At 41.3% G+C, this 27,038-nt stretch overlaps 1 protein-coding gene across 1 annotated transcript in view; it reads right to left on the minus strand.

Annotated features, from left to right (window-relative positions):
• Positions 1 to 4,463: 4,463 nt before the first annotated feature.
• Positions 4,464 to 27,038, minus strand: part of si:dkeyp-118h9.7 (sacsin) — a 73,551-nt gene continuing 50,976 nt past the window's right edge. Inside the window, exons 7-10 of the mRNA XM_041177628.1 lie at positions 24,597 to 24,685; positions 7,532 to 18,529; positions 4,689 to 4,805; positions 4,464 to 4,570 (exon numbers count right to left, since the gene is read on the minus strand). Coding sequence (XP_041033562.1) covers positions 4,464 to 4,570; positions 4,689 to 4,805; positions 7,532 to 18,529; positions 24,597 to 24,685 — 11,311 coding nt within the window. The remainder of the gene's footprint in view (positions 4,571 to 4,688; positions 4,806 to 7,531; positions 18,530 to 24,596; positions 24,686 to 27,038) is intronic.

A 27,038-nucleotide genomic window follows, 5' to 3' on the forward strand; every position in this document is an offset into this window, starting at 1 on the left:
AGAAAAGCTTTCATTAAAGCTGAGGTTTTGGAGAAAATTCAGCGGGCCCTACAGCACCACAAGACCATCAGGAATACAGTTTAGACAAGGAGACATGGTATATTATAAAAGGGAAGGCCAGAAAGAGTGGAAAGGACCTGGCAAGGCTATAGGGAGTGATGGGAAAGTAGTAATTGTGCAACACGGTAATCAAACTGTTAGGGTGCATTCTTCACGGTTAATTGGTAGTGACTACACCTCTACAGGTTCTGAACAGGACATAGAACGCAACGAGGCAACATGCACTTCACATACACATACACTGGGTAGTTATGAGGAGCAGACGACGCCAGATATAGGGTTGACTGGACTATGAACAAAGTAACACTGAGGTACAGGACAACGCTATTCATCCAAAAGGGCAACTACCCAAAATAGGAACAAAAGTAACATGCATGCCAGAGGGACCAGCGTGTGAGGGAATGCCACCATCATAGGGAAAACAGGAAAAACCACTGGCAAGTACAAACATTGGCTAAATGTGCAGGATGAAAGATAGGCGACAAGACCTATCGACTGGCAAACCGAGGTAAAGATGTGGAAACCCAGGAAGCGTGAGTTCTGGCAGTGGACCAGAAAGTGGTCGTGACCCTAGAAAAAAATCATGGACTTGCGAACAGAGTTCTGCTCGCATGGGAGGACAATCATATAGTAGCAGTCCAGAAAGGGAGAGGAATGTGAGTAGAGGCTGTAGCTTAACAAGGAAGACTAGAGACCAAGCTAGCAATTTCAATAGAAGTAGAAGTCCTTATGACAGAGATTCTAGTAGCTGCTAATAAATTGGAAAGTAAGCTGATAAAGGAAGCCAAACGGAAAGAGTTAGAAAGTTGGAAGGAATCTGGGTATATTCTGAAATACCTGACAGAGGTCAGCCAGCTTTATCTCACAGATGGATCTGTACAGAAAAGGTACTCCCAGATGGCACATATAAAGCCAAAGTGAGATTAGAAACTTGAGGCTTTGAAGAGAGACTAGGAGATCAGGATGTCAGAGAGTACTTGTCTACTGCAGGGAAAGTGAGTGCAAATATTTTTTAGCTATTTTGGCATCCTATTCCTGGGAGTGCAAATCGATTGATATAAAAGCTGTATTTTTACAGGGGGAGAAGTTTCAAAGGGAAGTTTTTTTTGAAACCACCCAAAGAAGCCAGGGATGTGGAAGGAAAGTTTTGGAAATTGAGTAAGTGTGTTTATGGGTTGACAGATGCATCAAGAGTATAGTATTTTTCTGTGAGGCCTGTCGTGTTGAAAATAGGTTGCATTCAGTGAAAAGAAGACCCCGCGATGTTCTACTGGTACCATAAGGAGAAACTAGCTGGGATCTTTATCATGCATGTTAATGATTTCTTGTGGGGAGGATCTGTAGAATTTGAACAATGGGTAATTGAGAAGATAAAGAAGGAATTCCAGGCCAGAAGTCAGGCTTCTGGGGCCTTTAAATACATAGGTTTAGACATTAAGCAGAGCAAGTTAGGATTGACATTGAATCAACAATCTTATCTAGAAAATGTTAATTATATTCCAATAACTCATGGTAGAACCTCACAGAGGATCCTGCTACCAAGAAAGAAATGGAACAGTTGAGAAGTTTGATTGGGCAGTCAGTTGTGCACTCAGACTAGGCCTGACGCTAGTTATGATGTGTAGGAGCTGAGTACCATGATGAAACGTGACAGTGGAACAAGTTCTGAGAGCAAATAAAACACTTAAAACAGCCTTTGGTGATCCAGAGGATATGAGGTTGGTCATTTTTAATGATGCTTCACATGCCAATCTTCCAGATGCGTACTTTAGCACAGCAGGGTTCATCATATTCTTTCTTGGTGGGAAAGAATGATAAATGTTGCCCACTGGCTTGGGAGGCCAAGAAAATAAAAAGGGTAGTGAAAAGTACCTTAGCTGCTGAAACATTAGCCTTACTAGAGGCATTAGATATGGGGGTTTACTTATTCAATATATTGACAGAAATATTAAATAAGGGGCAATGTGGGAAAAGTTTGCCCATAGAATGTTATGTTGATAACCAGTCTCTTTGGGACTACAGCTCCTCACACCCCGCTTCCTGTAAGGACTCCATCCCATTCTCTCAGTTCCTTTGCCTCTGTCGCATCTGTTCTGATGATGCCACTTTCCACAATAGTTCCTCTGACATGTCTTCCTTCTTCCTTTACCTGATGAAGGGTCATACGGACTCAAAGTGTCAACTGTATTCCTCTCCGCAGATGCTGTCAGATCCGCTGAGTTTTTCCAGGTATTTTTATTTTTGTTCTAGATTTCCAGCATCTGCAGTATTTTGCTTTTATCTCTTTGGGACAACGTTCATTCCATAAAGTGTCACAAAAAAAAAGACTACGAATAAACCTAGCCTGCATAAAGGAGATATTAGAAAGAAAAGAGATCTCTAAGATAAAATGAATTAGTGACTTGTGTCAACCATCAGACTGTGTTACAAAAAGAAGCGCCTGCTATAAAAAATGATTAAATGTGTTGGAAGAGGGGTGTCTTATAATGATGCAAATTTGGGAATTGTAGATGTGGAAATACGTGACATTATTTCCTTCTGTTTGTTTAAAAAAGTGTTCAAGTTTTTTTTAGTTTTAATTTTAATTTAAAAAAAAAGGAAAGAGGGAACCTGTTAATATGACAATCTGTCTTGTTAAAACTAATTGGTAGTTAAACAGATGATGAGCATTAATTATCCCAACTGAATAGAATGAAAAGGTACAGCTGGAAAACTTTGGGTGGAAATTAGTAGCACTGAGGAGTTGTCTTGGAAATAAACCAGCTTTAACCAAGAGTCCTGCCTGGATTAATTCTTCCACCACAAACTCTTCTGAGTAACACTCCCCTCCACATTGTCTAAAGAAACTGTGTAGCTCCAGAGCCTGTTCAAAACCTCTATTGCCCACCAGAAATGACCTTTGGAATTAGCATCACTGACCTCGTCGAGTGCTTAGGTGAGGGGACACACAGCACTGCATCCCAAGTTTGTGACGAGAGCCTTGTCCCCGCAAGACACACGACTACAGCGTGAGAGATGCACAAGGTCGGATGTTCCAGTGCCAGGGCAATGTGGCTGTGAGGGACCGAGTTTCGTCAGCTTGAGGTGGCAAGATGCTCCCACTTGGTGAGCTTAGCAGATGTACACTCTTAAAGTCAGAAAAGTGGTTGGCTGACAGCAGCACACACGAGCTCTGAGTACGGGCTTATATCAGCAGATGGTGAAATTTGAATTCAATAAAAAATCTGGAATTAAAAGTCTGATGACCACGAAATCATTGTCGATCGTTCTAAAAACCCATCTGATTCACTAATGTCCTTTTAGGGAAGGAAATCTGCTGGTCTGGCCTCCATGTGACTCCAGACCCATAGCAATGTGCCCTCTGCCCACTGAATAAATGCTGGCCTGGCCAGCGACACCCACATCACATGGACGAATATTTTTTTTTAAAAGTGGTGGGAGGGGCCATGGTGTGTCACCTGAGTGAGTGCAACATAGCTCATCAGAACAAGGGAGCATGCACAAGAGATGTGGAATGGTATGATCTATTCACAATTGTGAACATTACATATATGTTGTGAACACATAAACCACTGTTGTGCTCCTATTATTTTCTTGACTCCCTAATACTATTGCTACATCTGTGGAGTTGGAGGCAGACTGGCCGACTGCTACATCTTGTTGAATGTGATGACTTCGGCTGGAGTCCTCTGGAGGACCGAGACCTGGAGGCCCCAGACTTGTTTTGGGTCTCCTGCTGTGGGGCAGGTGCAACCTCCTCAGTCTGTGGAACTGGAGATGATGGAGTCACAGGAAGGGCTGACTGGGATCGGCCGGACACTTCTGCAGTCACCTGAGTGAATGGCCCCAGTATGCCCAGCTGCTGGTCCTTCTCCCTACGGGTGCCTGAGGGCCCCTGGCTAACTCCTTGAGGGGAAGTGGCAGCTGGAGTGCGATTGAGGTGCCCCGCACCCCTCTCCCGTTGACACTGATGGATGTCACCAATGCCTGCATCAATGAAGTGCAGCTCCTGCAGCAGTGCAGGACTGATGTCCTAGACCAAGGTCTCCAAAGTGACCGCCATCCAATCAGTGTTGACCTCGGTGCATTGGCATAATGGTGCAATCATCTCAGATTGAAGCCGGATGGACTCTTCCATGGTCCATTGCAATCTGAGGAAAACAGCGGACATCCCTTCCTGATATTCATGTGCTTGTCTTTGTGGCTCCAGCAACTGATTTAGGACCGAATCCAAGGCTCATCATCTGGCTCACATTCAGCTGAATCGTGACCTCCAGCAGTCCTCTGAGTGCTGGCGACCTCGGGTGTCCCTGCCTCTGCCTACTGTGGACCAGACCGTGTAGTGCGTGAACCAGATCGTAACCCGGAATCTCTGCACTGGTGGAGAATGTGGGTGAATGCTGTTACAGATCTTCAAGGCTACTGTGTTCTGGTTCCTTATCCGAGGTGTCCTTGGGGCTGAAGCTGAGGGCCTGGCTGGCTGAAGGCGTTGAGCGCTTGGCAGAGGTGCCTATGACAGAAAGTAGAAATAATTAGTGCATGGCAGCCGAGTAAAAAACTGGAGAGTGCACTCACAGTAGTGTGGTCTGATTCATGATCTGGAGCCGGATGCTCATGTGGGTGTTTGCCGCCGACCTCTTGCCATAGGCACGGTTCACGTTCTATCCGACTAGCTCTATTCTCGAAACCTGTTAGGACATTTGAGTTCCGGTACTCCACTCCCTGCAATTGTGCACGATCTTCTCCTGCATAAAGACAGATGGAGAGTGTGAACAAGACATATGCCAGGGCAGGTGAGAAGGATGCCTGGCATGTGTGGATGGTGAGTGGTGCCATGAACAGGATGAGGACGTGATCTGCAGAGGAAATGAAGGCGTGTGTGTGTGAATGGTGATGTCCATTGAGCTGGCAGTGAGTGAGATCCCTTTGAATGTCAGATGGGTTTGTGAATGTATGAGCTGAGAGTGATGAGATGGTTGACTTACCCAGGCGCCATGGCTGAGATCATTCATCCTCTTCCTACACTGGGTGGCTGATCTCTTCTGTGCAGTGTTGGCACTGACCTCCGCTGCCTCCCAAGTGTTTGTGATGAGGTTGGTGGACTTCTTGCAGTCAAATGGGTGCAGAAGACATTGTGGTAGGCCTTCATGGTGCCCAAAGGGCATTCTACTGAGGCATCACTGAACTTTGTTGTTGCCATCTTCTTGGCTTTAGGGGCTTGTCTTGAGTGAAGCAGTCCTGGGCTACAGACATTGAGAACTGTATGTGCAGCTGCAGTTTAAATATGGCATCCAGAATGATGAAGAGGTGAGGTCACTGCATTGTGGAAAATTCAGAGGCTGCCTGCCAGTGATACAGCGTATTTCCCATGCCTGCATAATTAATAAGATGGGAAGTGAACGATACGGCGTGAAAATCCGCCATTGCAGCGGCAGGAAAAATGCCAATTTTTTGCCCACTACTGTCTTCTTTCCATCTACCGAGCATCACCACTGAAAAAGGGCTCTGCTCTGGTTTGAATGCCTGTCCCCCCCATTGACACTGTTTCTACTGGAACTTCCATACCATCACCTACAAGACTAATTCACCCCTGTGTGCCTACCTCATTGTGAAAGTCTTCTCTACTGGAAAAGTGAATTATCCAGCATCAGTTTTCAACCTGCTGATCTCTATGAAGGAACTCACATGAAACAATGATTCTTTATTTTGTGATCTTTGCCCTGTAAATCTTTTTCACTATCCCCCTTTTTTATTGTATTAGTGAAAAGGAGGCTACGCTGTGAATCTCCTTTTGCGTTTGAGTGTGTGGAAGTAAACTAGCCCTCTGAGTTTACCCTATCTCAAGTTTGCTGTGGGGTTATTAATAGAAATTGGATCATACCAAAACCGAGGGGTTGGGAAATACGCCACCACTTATAAAGAGGGAAATCAAAATCAAAAACACCTTTTTGTTTATGGGCAGGTGGTGAAAGGAGTCAGAACTGTTTAAATTAACCCCCCCACTCCCATCTATAACAATGCTCAATCTTTTACATTTTTACACTAAATCTTTTAGTAGTTTTAATTCTCAATATTTGCTTTAAACATATGAGTTTAGAAATTACTGCTGCGATAAACACAACTGAACGTTAAACAAACATATCAAATTCCTCCATCTATTTTAGCAGAGCCATTATCCCAATTAAGATAAATTGATATTTGCTTTAAATCACGGACTAAGGAATGTCTGTCAACATGATAAACATACATTGCTAACACAACCTCCATTAGCTTGCCCAAGTGGCCATTTTTCATGTGAGTGCAGATAGTAGATGTTACTAAATGGGTTGACTACAGGAGCATCACACCAAAATTGATTTACTCACTAATACAAAAGCAAATTATGGTGGATGCTGGAAATCTGGAAAAAAAAATGCTGGAAATACTCAGCAGGTCACAGATGTTTCCAGATCTGCTGAGTATTTACAGCATTTTATGTTCTTATTTAAAACTGATTTAGACTTAATCATGGGAATCACTGAATAGTATTCTGGGTTGACTGATTTTGCTCTTCCTAGCTTAGAACCACTGATGCCAATTGTATTCCTCATGGCACCCACGTTGAGCTCAGCACAAGATTATAGTGAGAGACTTATTTTCTATGGAACATAATTACACCTTTAAGAGTTTAACAATGGCCATTACAAAACTTGAATAAAACATTTGAATACAATATTTTACATTAAGTTAGATATTTGGGCACTTCTGTCTCTATTTTAACCAAAATAGAGACAGAAGTGCCCAAGTAAACAATACAGTTTCTGTAAAGTGAATAAAGTGCTTGCTTTGACAATCCATTCACTTGTCCAGATTCCAGGGAAATATTAGCAGTTTTCCACTGTATAATTTCAGGTATACTACATTTTAACTTGGAACTGTAGCAGTATTAGCACTGTTAGGTTATCCACAGAACAATTGCATAATTTAAAACACACACCTTAAAATGTTTTGTTCGGACAAAATAAAAGTATTTTCAGTAAACTTATTTGTTTTATTTGTAAATTGCTGTTTACAAAACTGAATATAATGACTGCAGGAAGAAAATGGTTTTAGATTCACAGTTCATATTTGCTGAACAGAAACATTTATTTGACATTAGATTCATTATTAGATATATACAGAAGAGAAACTGACTTAAGTAAATTACAGTGAAATCATTAACCATTTGTCAGCATTCTAATCCAGTCAATTGTTTGACTGGCAGTCACCTCAGTGTCAAAAACTTGTGAGTACAATGTTAAAGAACAGTTAATTGGATATCAGTACTTGTAGGTGACAGATTTAACGTGCTTAACCATATTAAACGAAGTTTGTTGTATCCTGCAATTTCTTTGAACAAGCAATGTTTCTAGTCTAAAGTCAGGTATTGATTTTTAATGACATTGAAATAGTATTGATCACTGAACAGGCGATTTTTTTTTCTATGAGTTACTCATGATGTATCCTTCTATATTGTCCAATACCATTTGTGCTAAATTCAGAACCTCATGTTCATGCCCTGCCTTGAAATGGTCATTTGGGACATGGGGCTGTGAGTGGTAGTTGGGATACTGGGTCTTCTTGCTGTCTACCCCATGTTCTTTAAGTTTGTTCACTATGTTCTCCAGGTCTGACAGTTTTGTGCTGTATCTCGATACCTGGCTAGCAAGGAAAGTAATGCTATGGTCACTAACCCATTTTCCACTATTTATGTATTCTGCAGCTATTAAAGCCTTTTCCACTGCTTGATGGATTTTAAAATAAAGCCATTCAGTGGCAGTACAGTCTAGACTAGTGCATCCCAGGTCATTGGATGCTGCTCTAAGATCACATTTTGCTTGTCTAAACCATCTTCGAGCTTCTTCTGGATTGGACTGACTTTTCTTTGGGAATGACCAGAATTCATTAGCAGACTGATTTTTTTTCTGCTGTGATTGGCTTTGCTTATGCCTTGACGCTTCACTATTCCATTGGTTAAAAAAAGAAGAAAAATCATCCTCTTTACTAGAAAAGGAGCTTTTGTAAGCTGACGAGCTGCTTCCGTTCTCAGCTTGGATTATATCTAGCTGCTTAACCTTTTCTTGGATGAAGTGACACAGCTTGGTTGTCACTTCAATGTTGTTTGGATTTTTGTCTGGATGCCACTTCAGGTAAAGGCGGCGAATTGCCTTCTGCCTCTCATCCTTTGGGAGATTCCTTATTTCTTTCAGATATTCTTGAATTTCTTTCTTAATGTTGTCAAAAGACTCATATTTCTGGCCAAATGTTTGTTGTTTGTCCTTTGGTATATCTAATACAACAAGATTCTGGCACGCTTCCTCAGGCACTTTTTGTTGAGTGAATTTATAGAGATCAAGATGGTTGACTACAATGAATGAGTCTGGACCTATTTTTATTTTATATTTTTGCATCCTAATATCTTTGATAAACATGTCTGTGCTTAATCGTTCAATAAAAATGGCATACAGATAGTCATTGGAAGAGGGGCCTTTATAAGCTACATATTCACCAACTCTGAAATTATGCATAATATCCATTTCCAGTGTATGAATCAGTTCTTCAGGAATTGGTTCTCCAGGATTAGGCAGGTCCAGACAAACCTCAATTTTTAAGTTACCAGTGTGGATGCCTTTCCCTTCTAATACGTTCTGGATGTCTTGTGGATTTTCACAGCTGAGCATCAACACCAGGATTAATAGTGAATCTTTGTTTAAGGCATTCTTCAATAGTAAATTAATTTCTGTTGCCAAAGAATGTATTATGACAGTTTTCATGCTGAATGGTACATTATCTCTGTGCTCCAGATAAACCACACCACTCCCCATGTTGTTCATCCTAGTGTACACTTGTTTTTCAACGCTGGTATTACTCAGTTGTTTTGACCCTAAACAAAGGATTGTTTCCAGCTTCTCACAGCAAATAATTTGTATTTTGGAAAAGACATTTTCACAGCCACGCTCAACGTCACTCACAGATAACTCTCCGCTGCACTGACCCTTTAACAAACTCACTAACCCAACTCTAAAACTAGAGGACACAAGAAGTTTGTGAAAATCATTTCTGAATGTGCAATTATCTCCATATGGACATATGCGTAGAACTGATTCATTAAGTATTTCCTCTGTTAACTGTGAAAGCATCTTGGGGCGAACTTCTTCTGGTAGAAATTGTAAAAGATTTATCTGCTTGTAAGGATCAGGGTTTAGGTAGCATTCACCCAGATCTAGAAGAAAATTAAACTTTCCTTTTAAAGCCTTGGCATCTCTTCTAGAACCAGTGGTAATCCTGTCATTAAAACATAATGTGTCTGATGCATACAGAAAGCCATCATTTGCTGGGAGATACAAGGGCTTTAGCTTTTCAAGTACTCGTTCCTCTACCTTGGATTCCAGAAGTGTAAATAGGTAATAAAGGGTTCGTTTTACAGTCGTCATTTGGTTTTGATTTAAACTAATCATTTTGCTGGAATCTTCATGAAGAGATCTAAGCACTTGGGTGAGGTGGGAAGCTGATGGCTCCAAAGCAACATCCAACTTCTGGAAAAACTCACGGTATGGAGCGAGAAGTGGGGGAAGCCGATATAAATAAGGACGAAACTCAAGATAATTTTGTAAAGCGAACACCACCTGGTTGATTTTTACCAGCTTAGAGTCCTCTTCTACAAGAACAATTGGAAGGTCTGTCAGGGCCTGGACATCAAATGAATGGTTTTGAAGAAAACCATAAGCAGTCTGAAGCACTTTTGATCTGGTTTTTAAAACACTCTGATTTTTGCAGGGTGCTAAACAAATTTTCCTAAGGTTTGCAATGACTACAGTTTCTGGAGGATTATAAATAGCACCAACAGCTTTTAATTTATTTATATTATTTCTTGACTGGCTACATTTATTTGGTAGTATGGGCATAGAGGTCCAAACCAGTTCTTCATCTTCATCGCGTTGTTTCACCAACGAATCTTTTAAAGCAACAAAATTCCTTCCTTCTGCATAAGGAGAATGCAAGCTACGTAAACTCTCCCGAACTTTGTGTGGATAAATAAATTTAATATTTGCTACTTTTTCATAAAAATTCTTATGAAGGTTTTCCTCATCTATGTTACACAAGTGTGTGACTAAAGCATCACTTTTCTCAATTAATTCTTTCAAAGGAGCATGCAGTTTTACTTCTTCTGAAACTTGTGATGCAAAAGCAATAAAATCATCTGAAGATACAGAGCACTTCAATCCCAGATCCTTTAGCAATTTGTTCAAATTAGAATCATCAAGGTGGCATCCCATATCTTTAAAAAAATTCTCAGGAACAAAATTTTCTGTAGGAATCATGATTTTAAATAACCGTCCACTGTTTTCGTAGAAATAAGAAACCTTTTGAAATATCCCATTCTTAGCTTTGATCAGTTTTACATTTTTGAGACTAGACATAATTTGTTCTTTCTTCTTTTCATAGGCTGTGAGATAACAACAGATTATATTATACAACAGGCGTATGACGTCCAGTTTTTGATCATTAAATATTTGTTCAACATTAGGAAGGATGTAATCCATAAAGAACTGAAAATCATCAATAACTTGAATCCCCAGATCTTCTGACACCTCAGTGTTTATCCTTGTTTTTTTCAAAAACATACACGAGCTGTCTAATTTATACAAATGTGGAAAAGTATTGCTGAATTGAGTATTCAGAATGTAAATCACATTGTACATTTCAATACTTTCAAAAGTCTCTTCCATATTTTCAAAAAGTGGGAGTGTTTTCAGCTGTTCCTGATACTTATGTTTATCATCACTTGCTTCCATTCCAGAATGAAGGAACCTTAAAATGGTTTCCATTTCCCACTCACTTAAGTTATTCCAGTTTAATTTTGTCAGACGCAGATGTTGTAGGATTGAGTTTTTATCATCAGTTTTGAGTGAATTAGGTCTAATAAAATTAAACATTACCCTCAACGAAAAGTAATCCACAGCAATTTTAGCAAATCCAAGCTTTAGCAGAATTCGTGCTATATTAGTTTGAGTCATTTCACAGATAACACTATTTAATGATCCCAGAGGTGCAAGGAGGTGCTGGTCATCATTATAACTTGAACATAACACAGGTAATATTGCAAGGTCTGAGAATAATAACTTAAGCTTATCAACTGTGTTCTCCTTATCATCATCACACTTCATCTGACTCTCAAAATACTTCCACAATTTCTTCAGCCAATCCATGAACTGCTCATTTTCAGTCCAGTTCAGCCATTGGTGTGGATCAGTGGAGTTAATGTGAAATTTGTACCCAAGTTTGATTCGGATGAATTGCTCAGCCCTTGAAATTGTGAAGTCTTCTAAAAAGCCAGCTGCAATTAAGAAGTCCTTATATTTCTTGTTGACATCATAGTTTGCAAAACACACCTGGGACTCCGGAAATAAATCATAAAATTTAGAAATATATTTTGGAGAGGCACGTTTAAATTTTCCCAACATGTTATCTTGTGTGACCAATAGAGGTAAACTATTTATACTATTACAATTTCCTTCCTTGACATCGGAGAGACAGTAGTCCAAAAGTGCCACACATCTGGTCCCATCTTTAATCAGGGATTCACTGAGTAGGAAAGGATAGCTGCTCTTTGTTAGCTCTGGGTTGTTAAGTGGATGGATCTGAAGAAACTTTCTGACTGTGCCTGGGTTTAAAACAAAGGCATCCATACAAGCCCTTTCTAGACCTTTCAAAATTTTGGTCATGTAGTCAGACTGCAATACTAAATTCATACCAATGTCTTCTAAAATTTCAATCAGTTTTCCAGTTATGTGAACAGTTACAAAGTGAGGAACTTCAGCTCTCTTTTCTTTAGTCAAACTGGACCATGAAATATTAACGATCTTCTTCTCACAATGAAATTGATTATTTTCATGTCTGACTATAGGAATCAGACAAAGGCACTTCTGACATATGCATCTATAAACTTGATTTATCATTAATTGCCATTCCTGAGGAACTTCTTCAGAAATATGAGGGAAGAACCATAGGTAATGAGGTTCAATATCGTTTCTGCATAATTCCAAACTGTCAAATTTTAGAGGACTGACTTTGCTGCCAGATAAACTTTTCCGAATGTAATCAAGTAAATCTGCATATAAAGGTGCAATCAGATGTAATTTTAAAAAGTTGTTCCATTTCATCTTTCCACTTTGTCCATCCTGTTTCCAAAGGTCTCGCCTGGCAAAGTCAACAGCAAAGTTTCCATTGATGTGTACAGGGAGACCAGTCTCTATAGGTAGAGGCAAGAAGCAAAAGACTTTACCTTGAAAACTGTTGCAGTTAATACAAGCTGCAACGGAACTCCGGGGCAAAAGTACTTGACCTAAGTTAGAACAAAAGTTGTGCACTGATTCAGTTACTTCTACACTTGTGACACCCACCTTATTTGCCAAAATCCATTTGGTTGGATGTTTGATAGAAGATCGAATCTCCATTTCATATATTACTTGATGAGATCCTATTTTGGTAATTACAGTCTTAGAACTTGAACACTTTTGGATATAATGCTTTAAGTGTTCTTGTTCCCTGGTGCTTTCCTGTGACATTTCTACTACTGCAGTAAATATTTCCTGCAATTCGCTTGTTTTTTTGTCTATTTTATGAAAACTAATTTTCTTGATATTATTCAAAAACAAAAGGAGACTATCAGAATCTTCTTTCAATACCTCTAGCAATTCTAAAATTACATCCTTAGTGACTGCCTGCTTTGAGATATCTGATTTTTCTGCCATTTCTGCTGTTCTCAATGGCAACCGGAACATGGTACCCAATTCAAGATTGAAGAAAGATGGGAGAAAGGTCGTATAAACATCCTCAAATGTGTTTTTAAACTTCTGGTTGACTATAAACATACCACCTGGAGAATGTGGCTTTGCTGTGGCAAGCACAACCAAATGAGGGTCAAAGATACACAACATACTGTCACCTGACATAAAAGAGGGACAATCTGTCAGATGGTACACTGAATTAAAACCAAGACCATATTTTCCAGTTTTCTCTGGACTGTTGCGCTTGCCACCTTCTCCAAGTTGTTGTATACCTTCAATATCTTTGTCGGTAAACTTCTTGTTATTGTAAACACATAGTGCAGGTCCTTGAAGTGTATTCCATTCCTCGCCAAAGGTCTTTGTGTTGCTATGTTTTCTGGGATCCCAAATAAAATGAATTTCTGTGGCTTCAGCATCATCTGCATTCTGAATCAACTCCTTTAGTATATCTTTCTTGGATGGATAGGCTTTGATGATATTTTTTAAACGTACTGTTAGTTTTTCCTGCTGGCCGAATTCCTGTGCCCAAAGGGACATATCTTTGACCTGTAGATTTTTCATGGCTCTGTGTTTTGTTGTCTGAACATGAAAGCGGACAGCTGTTTCTCTAGCTATCTGATTATGGCAGAGATTTACATCATCCCCTACAACAAGCCATGGTGTGTCATTGTATTGTAACGTTTGAGCAGAGTGAAGGATACAGTGCTGATTGGGCAGGAGAACACTCTGCAAGATGTCTTCCTGTTCTGATGCTTCGATGAATCCAGTTGTTACAATTCTAAGACACACAGCAAGATCGCTATCGGAGAGCCTTGATCCATGGTACTTTTCTGACATTCTTTTCAGCACGGAGATATAATCTTGGAGTTTGAATAGCTCCTTAATCTCTAAGCATTTCCACAATTCCTCACATTCTATATATTCTTTGGGAAGTTCGTAAAGGTATGGAACAGCATCAAATGAAACCTTACGAGCAACCAGTGTGACAGGCACAAACTGTCCATGAACTAAAATAAAGGGAAATTCTTGTGCAGCACTGTATATTTCCTTTTTTGATTCTGGATCTCCCTTTAACTGTTTAGTCAAGTAGATGTAACATTCTTTAGTTATTCTTTTCAGATCACTAGTTGCTAGATTATTGCATGCATATGTACGTTTCAGTTGTTCCAACACTATCTCAATAGGTGGTTGTCTGTTCAAACCTAGAAAGGAAATAGCTTCTGTAGATAGTTTGGTTCCTTTCAGCAGTTCTTTGTCTAAAACCATTTCTGTCATATTCACTAGTGATTGGCATTTGCAACTGTACAAATCTTTTGCTTTTGTCAAAACAAGAGTACTTACAGGACCATTTTTTTCCTGACAATGTGGAAGCAAAGCAGGAAGAAATGGCACATTCTGTAAGTTTTGCTGGTCATCATCACTGAGTTCCTTTAGGTCTTTAAGCAAATCCAAGATATGACGAACTCTTTGATATGCTTTGTTCCTATCAAGTTCCCATATTTGTTTATTTGCCTCTGCTCTTTCAAGTAATTCAGGAAAAACAATTTTGTCCTTTACCATCCCCAGCATTTCTAGCCTTAACAATCTCTCAGGATGGAGAAAATCTTCAGAAGTTCCTACAAGGAACCGTCCATCTTCTTCATCATAAAGACAGGCAATCTTGCCTTCTGGATGTACAAGATTTTTGATATACTGGAGATCTTTCTTTGCACTAGCTGGCATACATGGATTTATCTTCAACATTTCATCAATAGATGAATTCCTCATGTCAATTGCATAAATAATAAAATTATTCCTAGTTTTGGGATCTATAACATTTAAGTTCTGAAATATAATTTCTTTGTAAAACAATTCCCAATTATATGTGTTTTGCTCAATGGAATGCCCGCATCCACTGGCAATGAAGCTTTGTTTAACCCACTCTGGCAAGTGAACTGAAATAAAGGGTTTTGAAAGAAATTTGGAAAATTCAGTAACAGCAGACTCTCCAACTCTTTTGTTTTTGAGAATTGGTGAATCCAAAAAACGAGCCTGGTTTATTGGGCACCAGTCTTTTCCGTTGCTGAATGCTTTAACTGTAACACCGTTGATACCATGTGCAACTGCTCTGTAGAAATTTTCCACAATTACTCTAAACTGATTATCTACATTTTTCACATTAGGCCAAAACGTGTAATAGTCATAATTTTCAAATTCTCCCTTCTGTGACATTTGCTGCATGAGTGAAATAGATGTGATGTAAGCTGCAGAAACTGCATCTTCCAAAAGGGCTTGATTCCAATCTCCCTTTGGCCCAGAGTTCCAAAGATTCTTCCTGTTTGAGGTGACTGCAAAAGATCCATTAATATGAACAGGAAGACCACATTGAAGAGAAAGAGGTAGAAAACAGAATACTTGTCCCACATGTGCTTCAGTGTTTGGCATCCAATGTCCAGTTTCCTTCTTCTTTTTGAGGGGTATGGCCACACTTCCAAGAGGGGGTGCAAAATAAGCATATGTTGTTTTACTACAAGCAATCTGTAAGGCTTTTGCCATTCCAAAACATGAATGAACCAACCAATATTTTATATGATTAGGATTATCTATAGTTTCTTCTGTAAACTGTATAATAGTTGACATGCTCAAAGTTCTAATTTTTCTAGAGAATTTATTCGTGCTTTCCAATATATTCAGTGCATTTTGTTGCATTTTTTTAATTGGGAAATTATCTGCCATCTCAATTATATTAAGTATTTGTCTTTCCATTTTGAATACAGAGATTATCTGATTTTCATGAGTTGAATGCTCGCTGATAAATTTCAGTGAAACTTTTCTCACATTCTTTAGGAATATGACAAGATCTTTTGACATTTGCTTGAAACTATCCACCAAGGACATGATGTGTTTCTGGTTATAATACTTGTTGGAAAGCCCTGATACTGCAGCCTCCTCTGGTGTCCTGAAGGGCAACTTAATGAGAGTTCCTTCATAATAGAAATTTTCTCCAGTGCCAATTTTAAAATTACATCCAAATATTCCATTGAAAGGGTTAAACTGTCCAGGAAATCTTTGAATTAGCTGCTTATGCTCATAAAGATTAAGCTTTATTCCAGGGTTGGTTACAGAATGGATATGTTTCCTCAGATGAGTAACATTTGGATCAAAAATAAGCAAGTATTTTCCGCTGAGGATTGATGGGACATCAGTAATGTGATAAACAGAATTAAATCCAAGTCCAAATTTACCAATCTTTTCAACTTGGTTTTCCTTGGAACCTGTCCCAATTCTTGTTATATTATGAAAATCATCATCAGTGAAACACTCATTGTTGTATGACCAAAGTGCCGGTCCATGGCATGAGGCCATGCCAGGATCAATAAGGCTTTCAGGTGCATCTTTATTTTGTCTCATGTCTACTAGGAAACTGCAAACTGTTGAACCAGCATCTTCAGCATTTTGAAGCAGCTCTTTGAAGAGATCATATTCTTGATCATATTCTTTCAGAATGTTCTTAATTCTCAGAACAATGGGTTCCACTTGTCCATATTGCTCTATTCCAATTAATTCAGGATGCAGAACTTTGCTACTTAAGGCAGGCACATTCAGCCATTCAACTATTGCCAGATTTACTTCTTTATGAACAACATAAAAGTTTTCATTTTTGTTAATATCCTCCAGTGTTCCCTTGTCTAAATCGCACAAAACAGCCTTGGAACATGGTTTCAAGCAAAATCCACCTTGGGTGCCTTTCCATACAGGGACTGGAAGGTCATTATTATATGAAAGATTATTTCTGCGCATCCAATCAAGTATGAAAATGATAGTCTTTAATTCACTTGGGCTACCATAGCCAGAGTTCAGTTTAACTGTGCTATCTCTTATGCGATAAAGTATTTGAATGACTTCATCATCACTGTAGCCCGCTTTAACTCCACACTCAGTCAGTAATTCTCTGTACTGGGATATTTCCCGTGGGACTCTCTTTACATAATAGCTGAGATCTAAATTTTCAGGATAAGAGAAAACAATATGTTGAGGGTATGCAAACCCAGTCCCATCCCACACCCATGGCTGTTCTATAGCCAATAAGAGATCCTTAAATTGATTGAAGTGCTTCTGCATATATTCATAGATATTTTGCAAATCCATTAGGAAGTTGGATTGAGAGTTACTGTTGGTGCATACCTGGTCAATTATGAATAGAAGATTTTCAATCACCTTCTGGGTTGGTGGTAGGTTTAGTAGTCCCAGGATTTTGCTTGCTTTCTCAGTAAACTTGTCAGTAAGTGGCATAACCAGCCCAACAATGTTGGCAAACTTAGAATCTCTTACATTTTCAGGTTTATTAAAATCAATATTTATTTTTTTGTTTTCTGTCGATATTTTTGAAAGACTACTACAGGGCACCCAATGTAAAGACAATAATTGTTCCACAATTTGATAAGAACAAATGGCCAAAACCGAGGTTGTATTGCATACTTTAATTAAAGCTTCGGCTTTTTTACAAATATTGCCAATATCACTAGCCTGGCTGTGTTGTCTGTCTATCAATTGTGCTACCTTTAAAAGGTCATCAGGTGAAATACTATCTTCTTTTGATTTTAGCCCAAGCTTTTGCAATGTCAGCAAGATTTTCTCATCCTTACAATAAAGCGGAGGGGGGAAGAAGTGCTGATATTCTGGCTGAAAGAAATGCTGAAAGGTCTCATTGTTTGGATCAAATAAGGAAGATGCTTGCACAACTCTGTCCTTTGATGTCAAAAACCTAAGATTTTTGCACTTGTCGAATAACTCTGGCTTTTGTTTAAAAAGTATCTCACTATTTTTTAGAATCCAGAGCATCACCTTTTCGATTTGTTCAGGCTCATATTTTTGGGTCTCCACTCCCTTCAACATGAGTAATGCTACATCTGCCGCTGTCAGCAATTTTCCCTTCATCAACATGAGTTTCCTGTCCTTCTCATCAACACACTTAAGTACAGTTTCTGGTAAAGGCATGTCATCTGGGATCTCAGGGTAAACATCATTACTCAGGGCTCCATGTGTTCCAGCTGTAATAAGCCCTTTATTTGTAGGCCTAAGAGACATCATTTGTTGAAAGATTGGTAACTTGAATAACATATCTATCTCATCAGCATCAAATATGGATGCTTCAGCAAGAAAACCTCTCAATGATCTTCTGTCTTCAATCGACATAGAACCAATCTCTTTTACTACTTGATCACAACCCAGGTTCAAAAACAATTTCAAAACATTATTTGGGTTTGGTACAAACACATACTCAGCTAATTGCTGATGTTTTAGAAATTCATCACTGTTTTGAACTACATTACCTCCAGCTCTTGTGATTATACTGGCAATTGTATCTGGTAACTTGTAACCATTTTGCATTTGAAATATGGTTGTTATATTCTTGGACAAATGTGCTAACTGGAGGCTGTTCATGGAATCCTTTAGAGAGCTGAGTGGTATAAGTGGCAATCCTTCAAATTTATCTAGAGATTTACAATTCTGATTCAGAAAGTCCCAAAATTGTGCAAGCCAGTGTACTGGAGGGTGCTGGTTATTTGTGATGTCCCATGTCACGTGACCAAGCTTTTTAGTCCAATTATCTGGTAGAGCTTTTCTAATTTGCTGCTTTACAGCACCAACATCCAAGCAGATGAGATTTGAAAATATTTCTGGAAGAACAGAAGAGAGAGAATTTCCATTGCAATTTTTCCAACATCATTAAACTTAATGCTTTATAAGTATTTATAATGTTTATAATGCAAGGCAAACATAGCTAAAGATTTTGCAAGCTATTAAAATTATTTAGTTATAGGTAGCTTTGCTTACTGTAATAGAAATATTTTATATTTCCAGTAGCGTTATATTAACCTAGTGAGCTTCAAAAGTTGCTAGTTAATCATGCTATCTATGAGGCCAAAAGGATGAATTAAATCACTGGAATATCTTTCAGCCTTTATGTCTTTCTGAATCATTGAATTATTGAATGGTTACAGCACAGGAGGTAGCCATTTGGTTTGACATGTCTATGCTGACTCTCAAAAGAACAAATCTACTAGTCCTACTTCCCAGCCCTGAATTTTTCTCTCTTCAGATGCATATCCAATTTCCTTCAGTAAGCTATGATTAGATCTGTCTCCACCACACACTCTAGTAATGCATTCCCGATCTTAACCGCATGTTGAATAAAAAAGGATTTTTCTCATGTCACTGTTGGTTCTTTTGCCATTCATCTTATATTGCTGATCTCTGGTTCTCAACTTTTCAGCCTATGGGAACAGTTTCTATCTATTCTGTCCAGACACTCATGATTTTCAGCACCCCTGTCAAAACTTCTCTCAATCTTCTCTTCGTTAAAGAGAATAGCTCCAACTTCGCCAATCCATCTCTGTAGCTGAAGTCCCTCATTCCTGGAACAATTCCCATAAATCTTTTCTGCATGCTCTCTAAAGCCTTCACATTCTTCATAAAGTGAGCTGCCCAGAAATGGACACAATAATCCAGTTGTGGCTGAAACATTGTTTTATAAAGGTTCATCAGAACTTCCTTGCTTTTGTATTCTAAGCATCTATTTCACAAAGCCTAGAATCCTGTACGCTTTTTCAACCTGCTTTGCCACCTTCAATGATTTGTGCACATATACCCTCAGGTCTCTCTGCTCCTGAAGCCGCCTTAAGAATTGCACCTTTTGGTTTATATTGTCTTTCCTTGTTCTTCCTCCCAAAATGTATCACTTCACGCTTTCCTCCCTATAACTCTCTGCCTCTACTTCTCTTTCCTCTTCAAGTCCTACCTTTTTGGTCAAGCTTTTAGCCATCTGGTCTAATATCTCCTTTTGTTGCTGTCCCATTCTACCTTCCCCTCACTAAGCTGGGACTCTTGCAACTCTCTGCTTTGTCTTGGTCTCTTATAAGTACTACATCGCCACTCCAGTCCTTCCTTGTCTTTTTAATATTTATTCATAAGATCTGGCCATTACTGGCAAAGCCAGCATTTATCGCCCATCCTGATTGCCCTCAAGGTGGTGATGGTTGGCCACCTTCTTGAACCACTGTACTCCATTTGCTGTAGATCCACCCAAGATATTGTTAAGTATGCAGATCCCCAGGATTTTGATCCAATAATTATGAAGGAACAGCGATATCTTTTGAAGTCAGGGTGGCGTGTGACTTGGAAGGAACTTGTAGGTGGTGGTGTTGCCATGTGCTAGCTACCCTTGACCTTCCAGACAGTAGTCTTCATGGGATTGGAAGATGCTGTGGAAGAGGCCTTGGCAAGTTACTACTGGGTATCTTGCATATGGTACACACTGCCACCACTGTACATCAGTGGCAGAGGGAGTGAATGTTTAATGTGGTACATCGGGTGTTAATCAAGTGGGTTACTTTGTTCTGGATGATGTGTAGAGCTTCTTGAGTATTGCTGGAGCTCCACTCATTCTTGCAAGTAGAGAGTATTCCATCACATTTCTGACCTGTGCCTAGTAGATGGTGGAAAAGCTTTGGGCAATCAGGAGGCGAGTTGCTCAACGCAGAATTCCCAACCACTGACCTTCTCTTATAGTATTTATGTGGAATGTTGGCTTTTATTGCAAGGAGGATGGAGTATCAAATTTGGGAAGTCTTGCTACAACTGTTGGTGGAACCATACCTAAAGTACTGCATACAGTTTTGATCTCCTTACTTAAAGGAGGGACATGTTAGCACTGAAGGCAGTTCAGAAATGGTTCACAAGGTCGATTCCTGGTTGAAGGGGTTGTCTTATGAGGAAAGGTGGAGCAGGTTGGGTCTATACCCATTTAAGGCATATGTCCTTCACTAGGTGGGCCAGTAGATATTGCCCATGCCTAGGTTACCCTGAGAGGGTGGTGAAGAGATGGGTTCTGCACCCGCAGCATTGGCACACTGAGACCCACATAACTGTTTTGGGGGCAACCTGGAGGAGCTGCACTTAGGCACAGTGCAGGAACTCCAGGACATGTCAAAGTCTGGGTGATGTGGCACTGATTGATCTGCTGCCCTCTGTGCTCCATGTGCTTGCGCCTCCTTGCTATGGAAGGTTAGACCACGTGGTGCCAAATGTGATGTAAGCGGCATTTGGCCAAGGGGTGGGGTGGGGGTACAGGCCTAGTATCTTTGCGAGTGTTCGGCAGCAGTGGGGTGAGGAGGCACTGCAGCCTTGCAATGTCCCACTCTGGTTGGGGTGGGCTGTCCGCGAAGAGAATCCAAGTACAATTAGCACTAATCAATGCTCTTCTCTCCTTTCCAGAAGAATGCACATAATGCCGCCGAGTGGGTGAGGACTGGTGGAGGGCCAGCCCAGGTGGCGATTCTCAGCCGCTTCGAGCAGGAGGCCCTAGATCTGGAGAGGCGCCATACGCCCAGGTCCACTGGTGTCAATGAGGCTGGGGTGGCAGGGGCAGGTATGTTTGCCCAGCAGTGAGGTTACCATTGTTCTCCCAACAGCCATGGCAGTGCTGAACGTTCAGTGATTGAAGTTTGCAACATGGCTTGATCATTACTTATGGAAGGATGAGCACATGATCTGGGATACAGGGTTGCACATTGACATTGGATCAGTTAACGTGGAGACGATGTCCTTGTTCTTCCTTTCAGCATTAGCGGAGCAGGGCCGGGAAGAGGAGCAGCAGGGGCCCCTTCACACGTGAGGGCCCTGAATCTCGGACTCACCAGCATCACTCCATCTCTGCCAGGCAGGCACCAGCTCAGATACTAGCATTTCAGTAGGAATTAGCACATCAGCTAGTATCCTGGGGCACAGCGGTGAGGGCACTTCACAGTCGCTGGAGGAGCTGGCAGAGACAAGAGAGTGCACATGGGGCCAGCAGTTGGAGACTGCAGTGGACCAGGCATATGCTCAGTCAGTGGCTGATGTGCCTCTGGAGTCGTCCGTGAAGTAGGAAATGCGGCAGGGTGTGCGAGAGCATCTGGTGGAGATACATAAGGCTATGTTTGGCTTGGTGTCAGTGGTGGAGGAGTCTGTGTGAACCATCGCCAATGCAATGAGCCTCATGGCCGAGCACCATGCGTCCTCCATGGAGAAAGTAGTGGCTCTCGTGGAGACGCTCCTCCAGGGCTTCCTGGGGATGTGCTTGGACCAGCAAGACCTCACATCATCATTGACCTCAGCTGGTCAGTGCCAGTTTGGGAGATGGTCTGGGCACCAAGTTTCCCAGCTCGGTGCCCAGCCATCCACGGTGAGCAGGGAGGTCTGAAGCAACTGTAGGTCAGTATAGCAGCTGCCCGTCGTCTCTGCAGGCCCCTCTCAGGGTGCTCTGGATGACAGCGGCAGCTCCTCCGTCCCTCTGCCAGTAATCATTGCATCCAATGAGGCTCCGATGACAGGGGAGATGCCAGCTGTAAGGAACTGGCAGCTCCCTCCCAGGCGGGGCCAGCACAGGCTTCATGGGCCAGAGGACGGCTGCCAAGCTCATCGAGGCCAACAGGACAGCAGAGTGAGTAGGCTGTCTCAGATGCCACTCCCAGCAAGGGGGCAGCACCAAGACATAGCACACGAAAACATAAACATAAGGTACCTTAGGCAGACAACGGGTTTATCACTGGTGCTTTTGTATTGGTCCGCAATGAGGTCTTTGAGTTGGTGTGATGTTTAACACCTTTGGTCATTTTGTTTTAAGTTCTTTTTGTTATAATATTAAATTCAGACATGTCATCATGGCTGAGGGTGCCTCTTTTCTTCTGCAAGTGGATGGTTACCAATAACGTTGAGTGATTTGTGGGACACTCAGCTTTATTAACAAGGCCTGTAGCTAATGTTCCTATCTAGGCAGATTTTGCATTCAGGTATCGGGAGTATGGAGCCTGCAGCCCAGGCTTGTCCTGAAGGTCCATATGTGCTAGCTGAAGGTTTGTCGGATTAAAGCGGATGTCCCTGCCTCCCTGGAGTAAGCCCGGGTTAGCGTCTACCCTGTGCATTTCCCTGTGTGTGCTCATCCTCGGACTCATCGTGTGCAGCCATAGCCACTGTGTCGACATCTTCGTTGTCCACAGCGTTCCCCCATTTCCAGCGCAAGATTGTGGAGAGCGCAGCATGCAACCACTACCAGCAACACATGATCTGGGGGGTACTGGAGTGCGCCTCCTGAGTGGTACAGGCATTGGAAACACATTTTGAGAAGACCGATGGGCTCTCTCCACCTCAGCCCTTGTGGTGCCCTGGCTCCTATTATACCGCTGCTCAGCTTCTGTTCTTGGATGGTGGAGAGGCATCATGAGCCACCTTCTGAGGAGATAGCCCTGGTCACCCGGCAGCCATCCATCCAGCTGAGCTGGAACACTGAACAGCCCCGGCACCTGGGAGTGTCTGAGGATGTAGGCGTCATGGGAGGTGCCTGGGTACCTTGCACAGACTTGTAGAATCAGCATCCTGTGATCACACACTATCTGCATGTTCATGGAGTGGAATCCCTTCCTGTTGATGAAGGCTCACCTGCTGGGGCCTTGATGGCCAGATGTGTACAGTCTATTGTACCCTGGAAGCAGGGGAGGCCAAAAATCACCGCGAAGCCTCTGGTTCACTCCGGCTTGCCTGGTCCCAACAGTCGTGGATGAAGGTCAATGTACGCCTGGACAGAGCGTCTGTAACCTGCTTGACAAGTGTGGACAGCTGATTGGGAGACACAGCAAAGATCACTCACTGGCCCCCAGAAGGAGCCAGAGGCATAGAAGTTGAGGGCAGCTGTGACCTTTAGAGCCACTGGCATGGAACGTCCACCCACACAGTTAGTGGAGATCTCAGGTCCAATCATCTGACAGAAATAGTTGACTGTCTCCCTTGAGAGACAGAGCCTCCATTGGCACTGCACCTCAGACATATTGAGGTAGCTGCTTCGCCGCCTGTATACCCTGGCAGCAGGATAGTGGCATCTTCTGCGGCCCCTTCCACCTTGGACTACCTCTTGGCCCTGCACCCCTTGTGCCAGTACCTGTCCTCCAAAAGGTGGCTCCCCTGGAGGCTGAAATGTGCACTCCTGGCCTCCTCCCCCTTCTAGTCCTCCTTTCCTCCTCAGAGGAGGTGTCTCCAGTGGAGAATTCAACTCCCATTCCCAAGCTAAGGGAAGGCTTCCTGAAACCTGCAGCCCCAAAAAAAATTCTTCACTGCAGAGTGCTGAACTGAAGGTTATGAGTCCAGTCCAAGCAGCTGGTATGCATTTTGAAGTGTTGCAGATCACATAGGCAAGTATCAGTAACCTTAAAAATTCAATATTTGACAGAGAACACTCGCGACCCCACTGAGCCCTCTTATCCCACCCATGGATGAGGTTTATACAAATATGTCCTACCTGTCTGCCTATCGCACCGACCTGAAGTTCGCACAGGCGCTGAAAAATCGCCGTCAATTGGTGCCTCAAGGGCCTTAAGTGGCCCGTTAGTTAATGGCGGGCGCACATCGCCCGCCCAACGAAATATCACAATGGTGCGTGGTGACGTCGAGACACTCACCCAACATCACGGGGTGTCATTTTATGTGTCGGCGTGCGGGTCCGCCCCCACATGCCAATGGGAAAATTCTGCCCCATGATTCACTATTGCCTGTTTTGTGCCATCACTGAAGATCAATTTCACCCCCAAAGATCCAGTTTCTTCCCACTTTGTCACTGAATCCAGGAAAAACAAAATTCTAAGGCTCCATTGCACTGCCAAAGATCATTTTCTATAAGTTTCATAATGAAAACCAAAACAGAAGCAAGTTTCTTACGATAATAAGCAATCTTCTTTAGGTGTTGTTGCAATGTATCACTGAGATCTTCAGGCAGAAAGCTTCTCTCAAGACCTGGAAGTAAAATTCTACATATATATTTTTTAAAAAGTGTCAATTTCACACATTGTTTCTATCTTCTTACTACTATATGTTTAATCACTACAAATATTCTATTTAATCTTTACTTTTTATTACAGCCATAGTGAATATTAAAACAGTTTTACTTCAATAATTCAACACTTGTATTACATATACAGCAAAACTTTCTTAATTGACAGTCACTACTGATACACACTTTCCAGCAAATGTCTCTGGGCGGGGCTCAGGAGCAGGAGCCCCAACTGATTTTTTCTCTATATCCTGGGTTGAGAGCACTTTATTGCTGCTGGGGCTCAAATCAGCAGACTAGGGTTGAGTCTGGCACTCTCTTGGGCAGCATAGTTAATTGTCACATTGTGTGGCATATTTATTTACAGAGCCAATCTGAGGACACAAAATGTTTTTAATTGCAGGAGGTTTTAGTTCTGCTACAATTGAGTAGTTTGAGATTTATTTTCAGGCTCTCCCAGCAAGTTCTTAAAATCGAAAGTGATTTTGTGCTGAGGATTTTGCGAAGACATGAAGTTAATCACTCCTTCACATAAATCCTCCTGATTCACTGATGGCATTTGATCATACACAAACACTTTGGCCAGAATTTCCCAGCCCCTACTGCCAGCAGGATCTTTCGGTCCCACCGAAGTGAATGAGCATTTAAATGGCCTGCCGCATTTGGCGCGACTGGAAAATCTTGGCCTTTGTCAGAGAAGTACTGAGCTCCTTTTAACTTTGGGAAAACTATTAAAAATAAGTTAATTTAGAAAACAAGGCTCACCACACCAAGCTAGGTTATTATAGAACAGCATTAATAGAGTCTTGAACAAGATTATTGAACCAACCATCATACCATTCAGGCCAGACCAAAATCAATAAAAGAAAGATTTTCTGGACATTAATGTTTGTGGGAGCTTGCTGTGTGCAAATTAACTGCTGCATTTCCTACATTACAACAGTGACTGCACTTCAACAGTACTTTATTGGCTTTAAACTATCCTGAGGTTGTGAAATGCATGTCTTTTATCTTTTTAAAAGAAGTGTAGAATTGAAGGGGAGAAAAGTTTCTAGGGAAGAATGAAACTAAAACATGTTTTTATAGTATACTGTTCTATTGTTCCATAATTCTGTGAACCTGAAGTTCCTTGCTTTTTACAGGCTGGTGTAGTCATACTTATTACGACATCAAAGCTTTATTAATTCAAAGCAACTCTCATGGCCTTGTGTCACCTTCAAGACGACCTAGTTTTTGCCCGATTCTGACCACTTTTCCTAACAAATTGTTACTCCCAGTGATCCAAAGAGCAGAGATTTCAACAGCTTTAATTTTAGACACTGATTCTGAAAAACATCTTTTCTTCCCCCAGGCAATATGCTTTTTTGTCTTTTCTCCTAAAAGATATTTTTCCATGGATAACTCATCCAAGGCCATTTTTCACACCTAAGCCTGGAGAGAATAAGTAACATGATAAGTATTGTAGCTCAACTCAAATCTGCCTTCATCTGACATTTGCATGTTTATACAATCATGGAATGGTTACAGCACAGAAAGAAGCCATTTAGCCCATCATGTCTGTGCCAGCTCTCTGCAAGAGTAACTCAGCTAGTCCCGCTCCCTGCCCTTTTCCTGCAGCCCAGCAATTTTTCCCTTTTAAGTTGCTTATCCAATTCCCTTTTGAAAGCCACAATTAAAAATGCCTCCACCACATCCAGATCCTAACCACTCGCTGAATAAAAAAGTTTTCCCTCATGTCGCCGTTGTTTGTTTTGTCAATCACCTTTAAATTGGTGTCCATTGGTTTTTCAATCCTTCTGCAAATGAGAACAGTTCCTCCTGATCTACTCCTGTCTGACCCATCACGATTTTGAATAACCCTATCAAAACTCATCTCAACCTTCTCTTCCCAAAAGTGAACAGTTCAGCTTCTCCAATCTGTCCTTGTAATGGAACCATTCTCAAACGTTTCTACACCCTTTCTAAAGCCTTCACATCCTTTCTAAAGTGCAGTGCTTAGAACTGGACACAATACTCTAGTTGAGGCCAAACAAGAGTTTTATAAAGGTTCAAAACGTCCTTGCTTCTGTACTCCATGCCTCTATTTATAAAGCACAGGATCTCATAAGCCTTTTTAACCACTTTCTTAACCTGTCCTGCCTCCTTCAACAATTTGTGCACATATACAACCAGGTCTCTGTTTCTGCAACCACTTTCGAATTGTACCCATTATATAATATTGCCTCTTCTTGTTCTTCCTACCAAAACTGTATCACTTCACACTCCTCTGCTTTAAATTTCATCCATCCATTCCATCAGCCTGTCTATATTCTCTTGGAGTCTATCACAAT

The sequence above is a fragment of the Carcharodon carcharias genome, chromosome 31 (genome assembly GCF_017639515.1).
Source record: "Carcharodon carcharias isolate sCarCar2 chromosome 31, sCarCar2.pri, whole genome shotgun sequence".
NCBI classification, from domain to species: Eukaryota; Metazoa; Chordata; class Chondrichthyes; order Lamniformes; family Lamnidae; genus Carcharodon; species Carcharodon carcharias.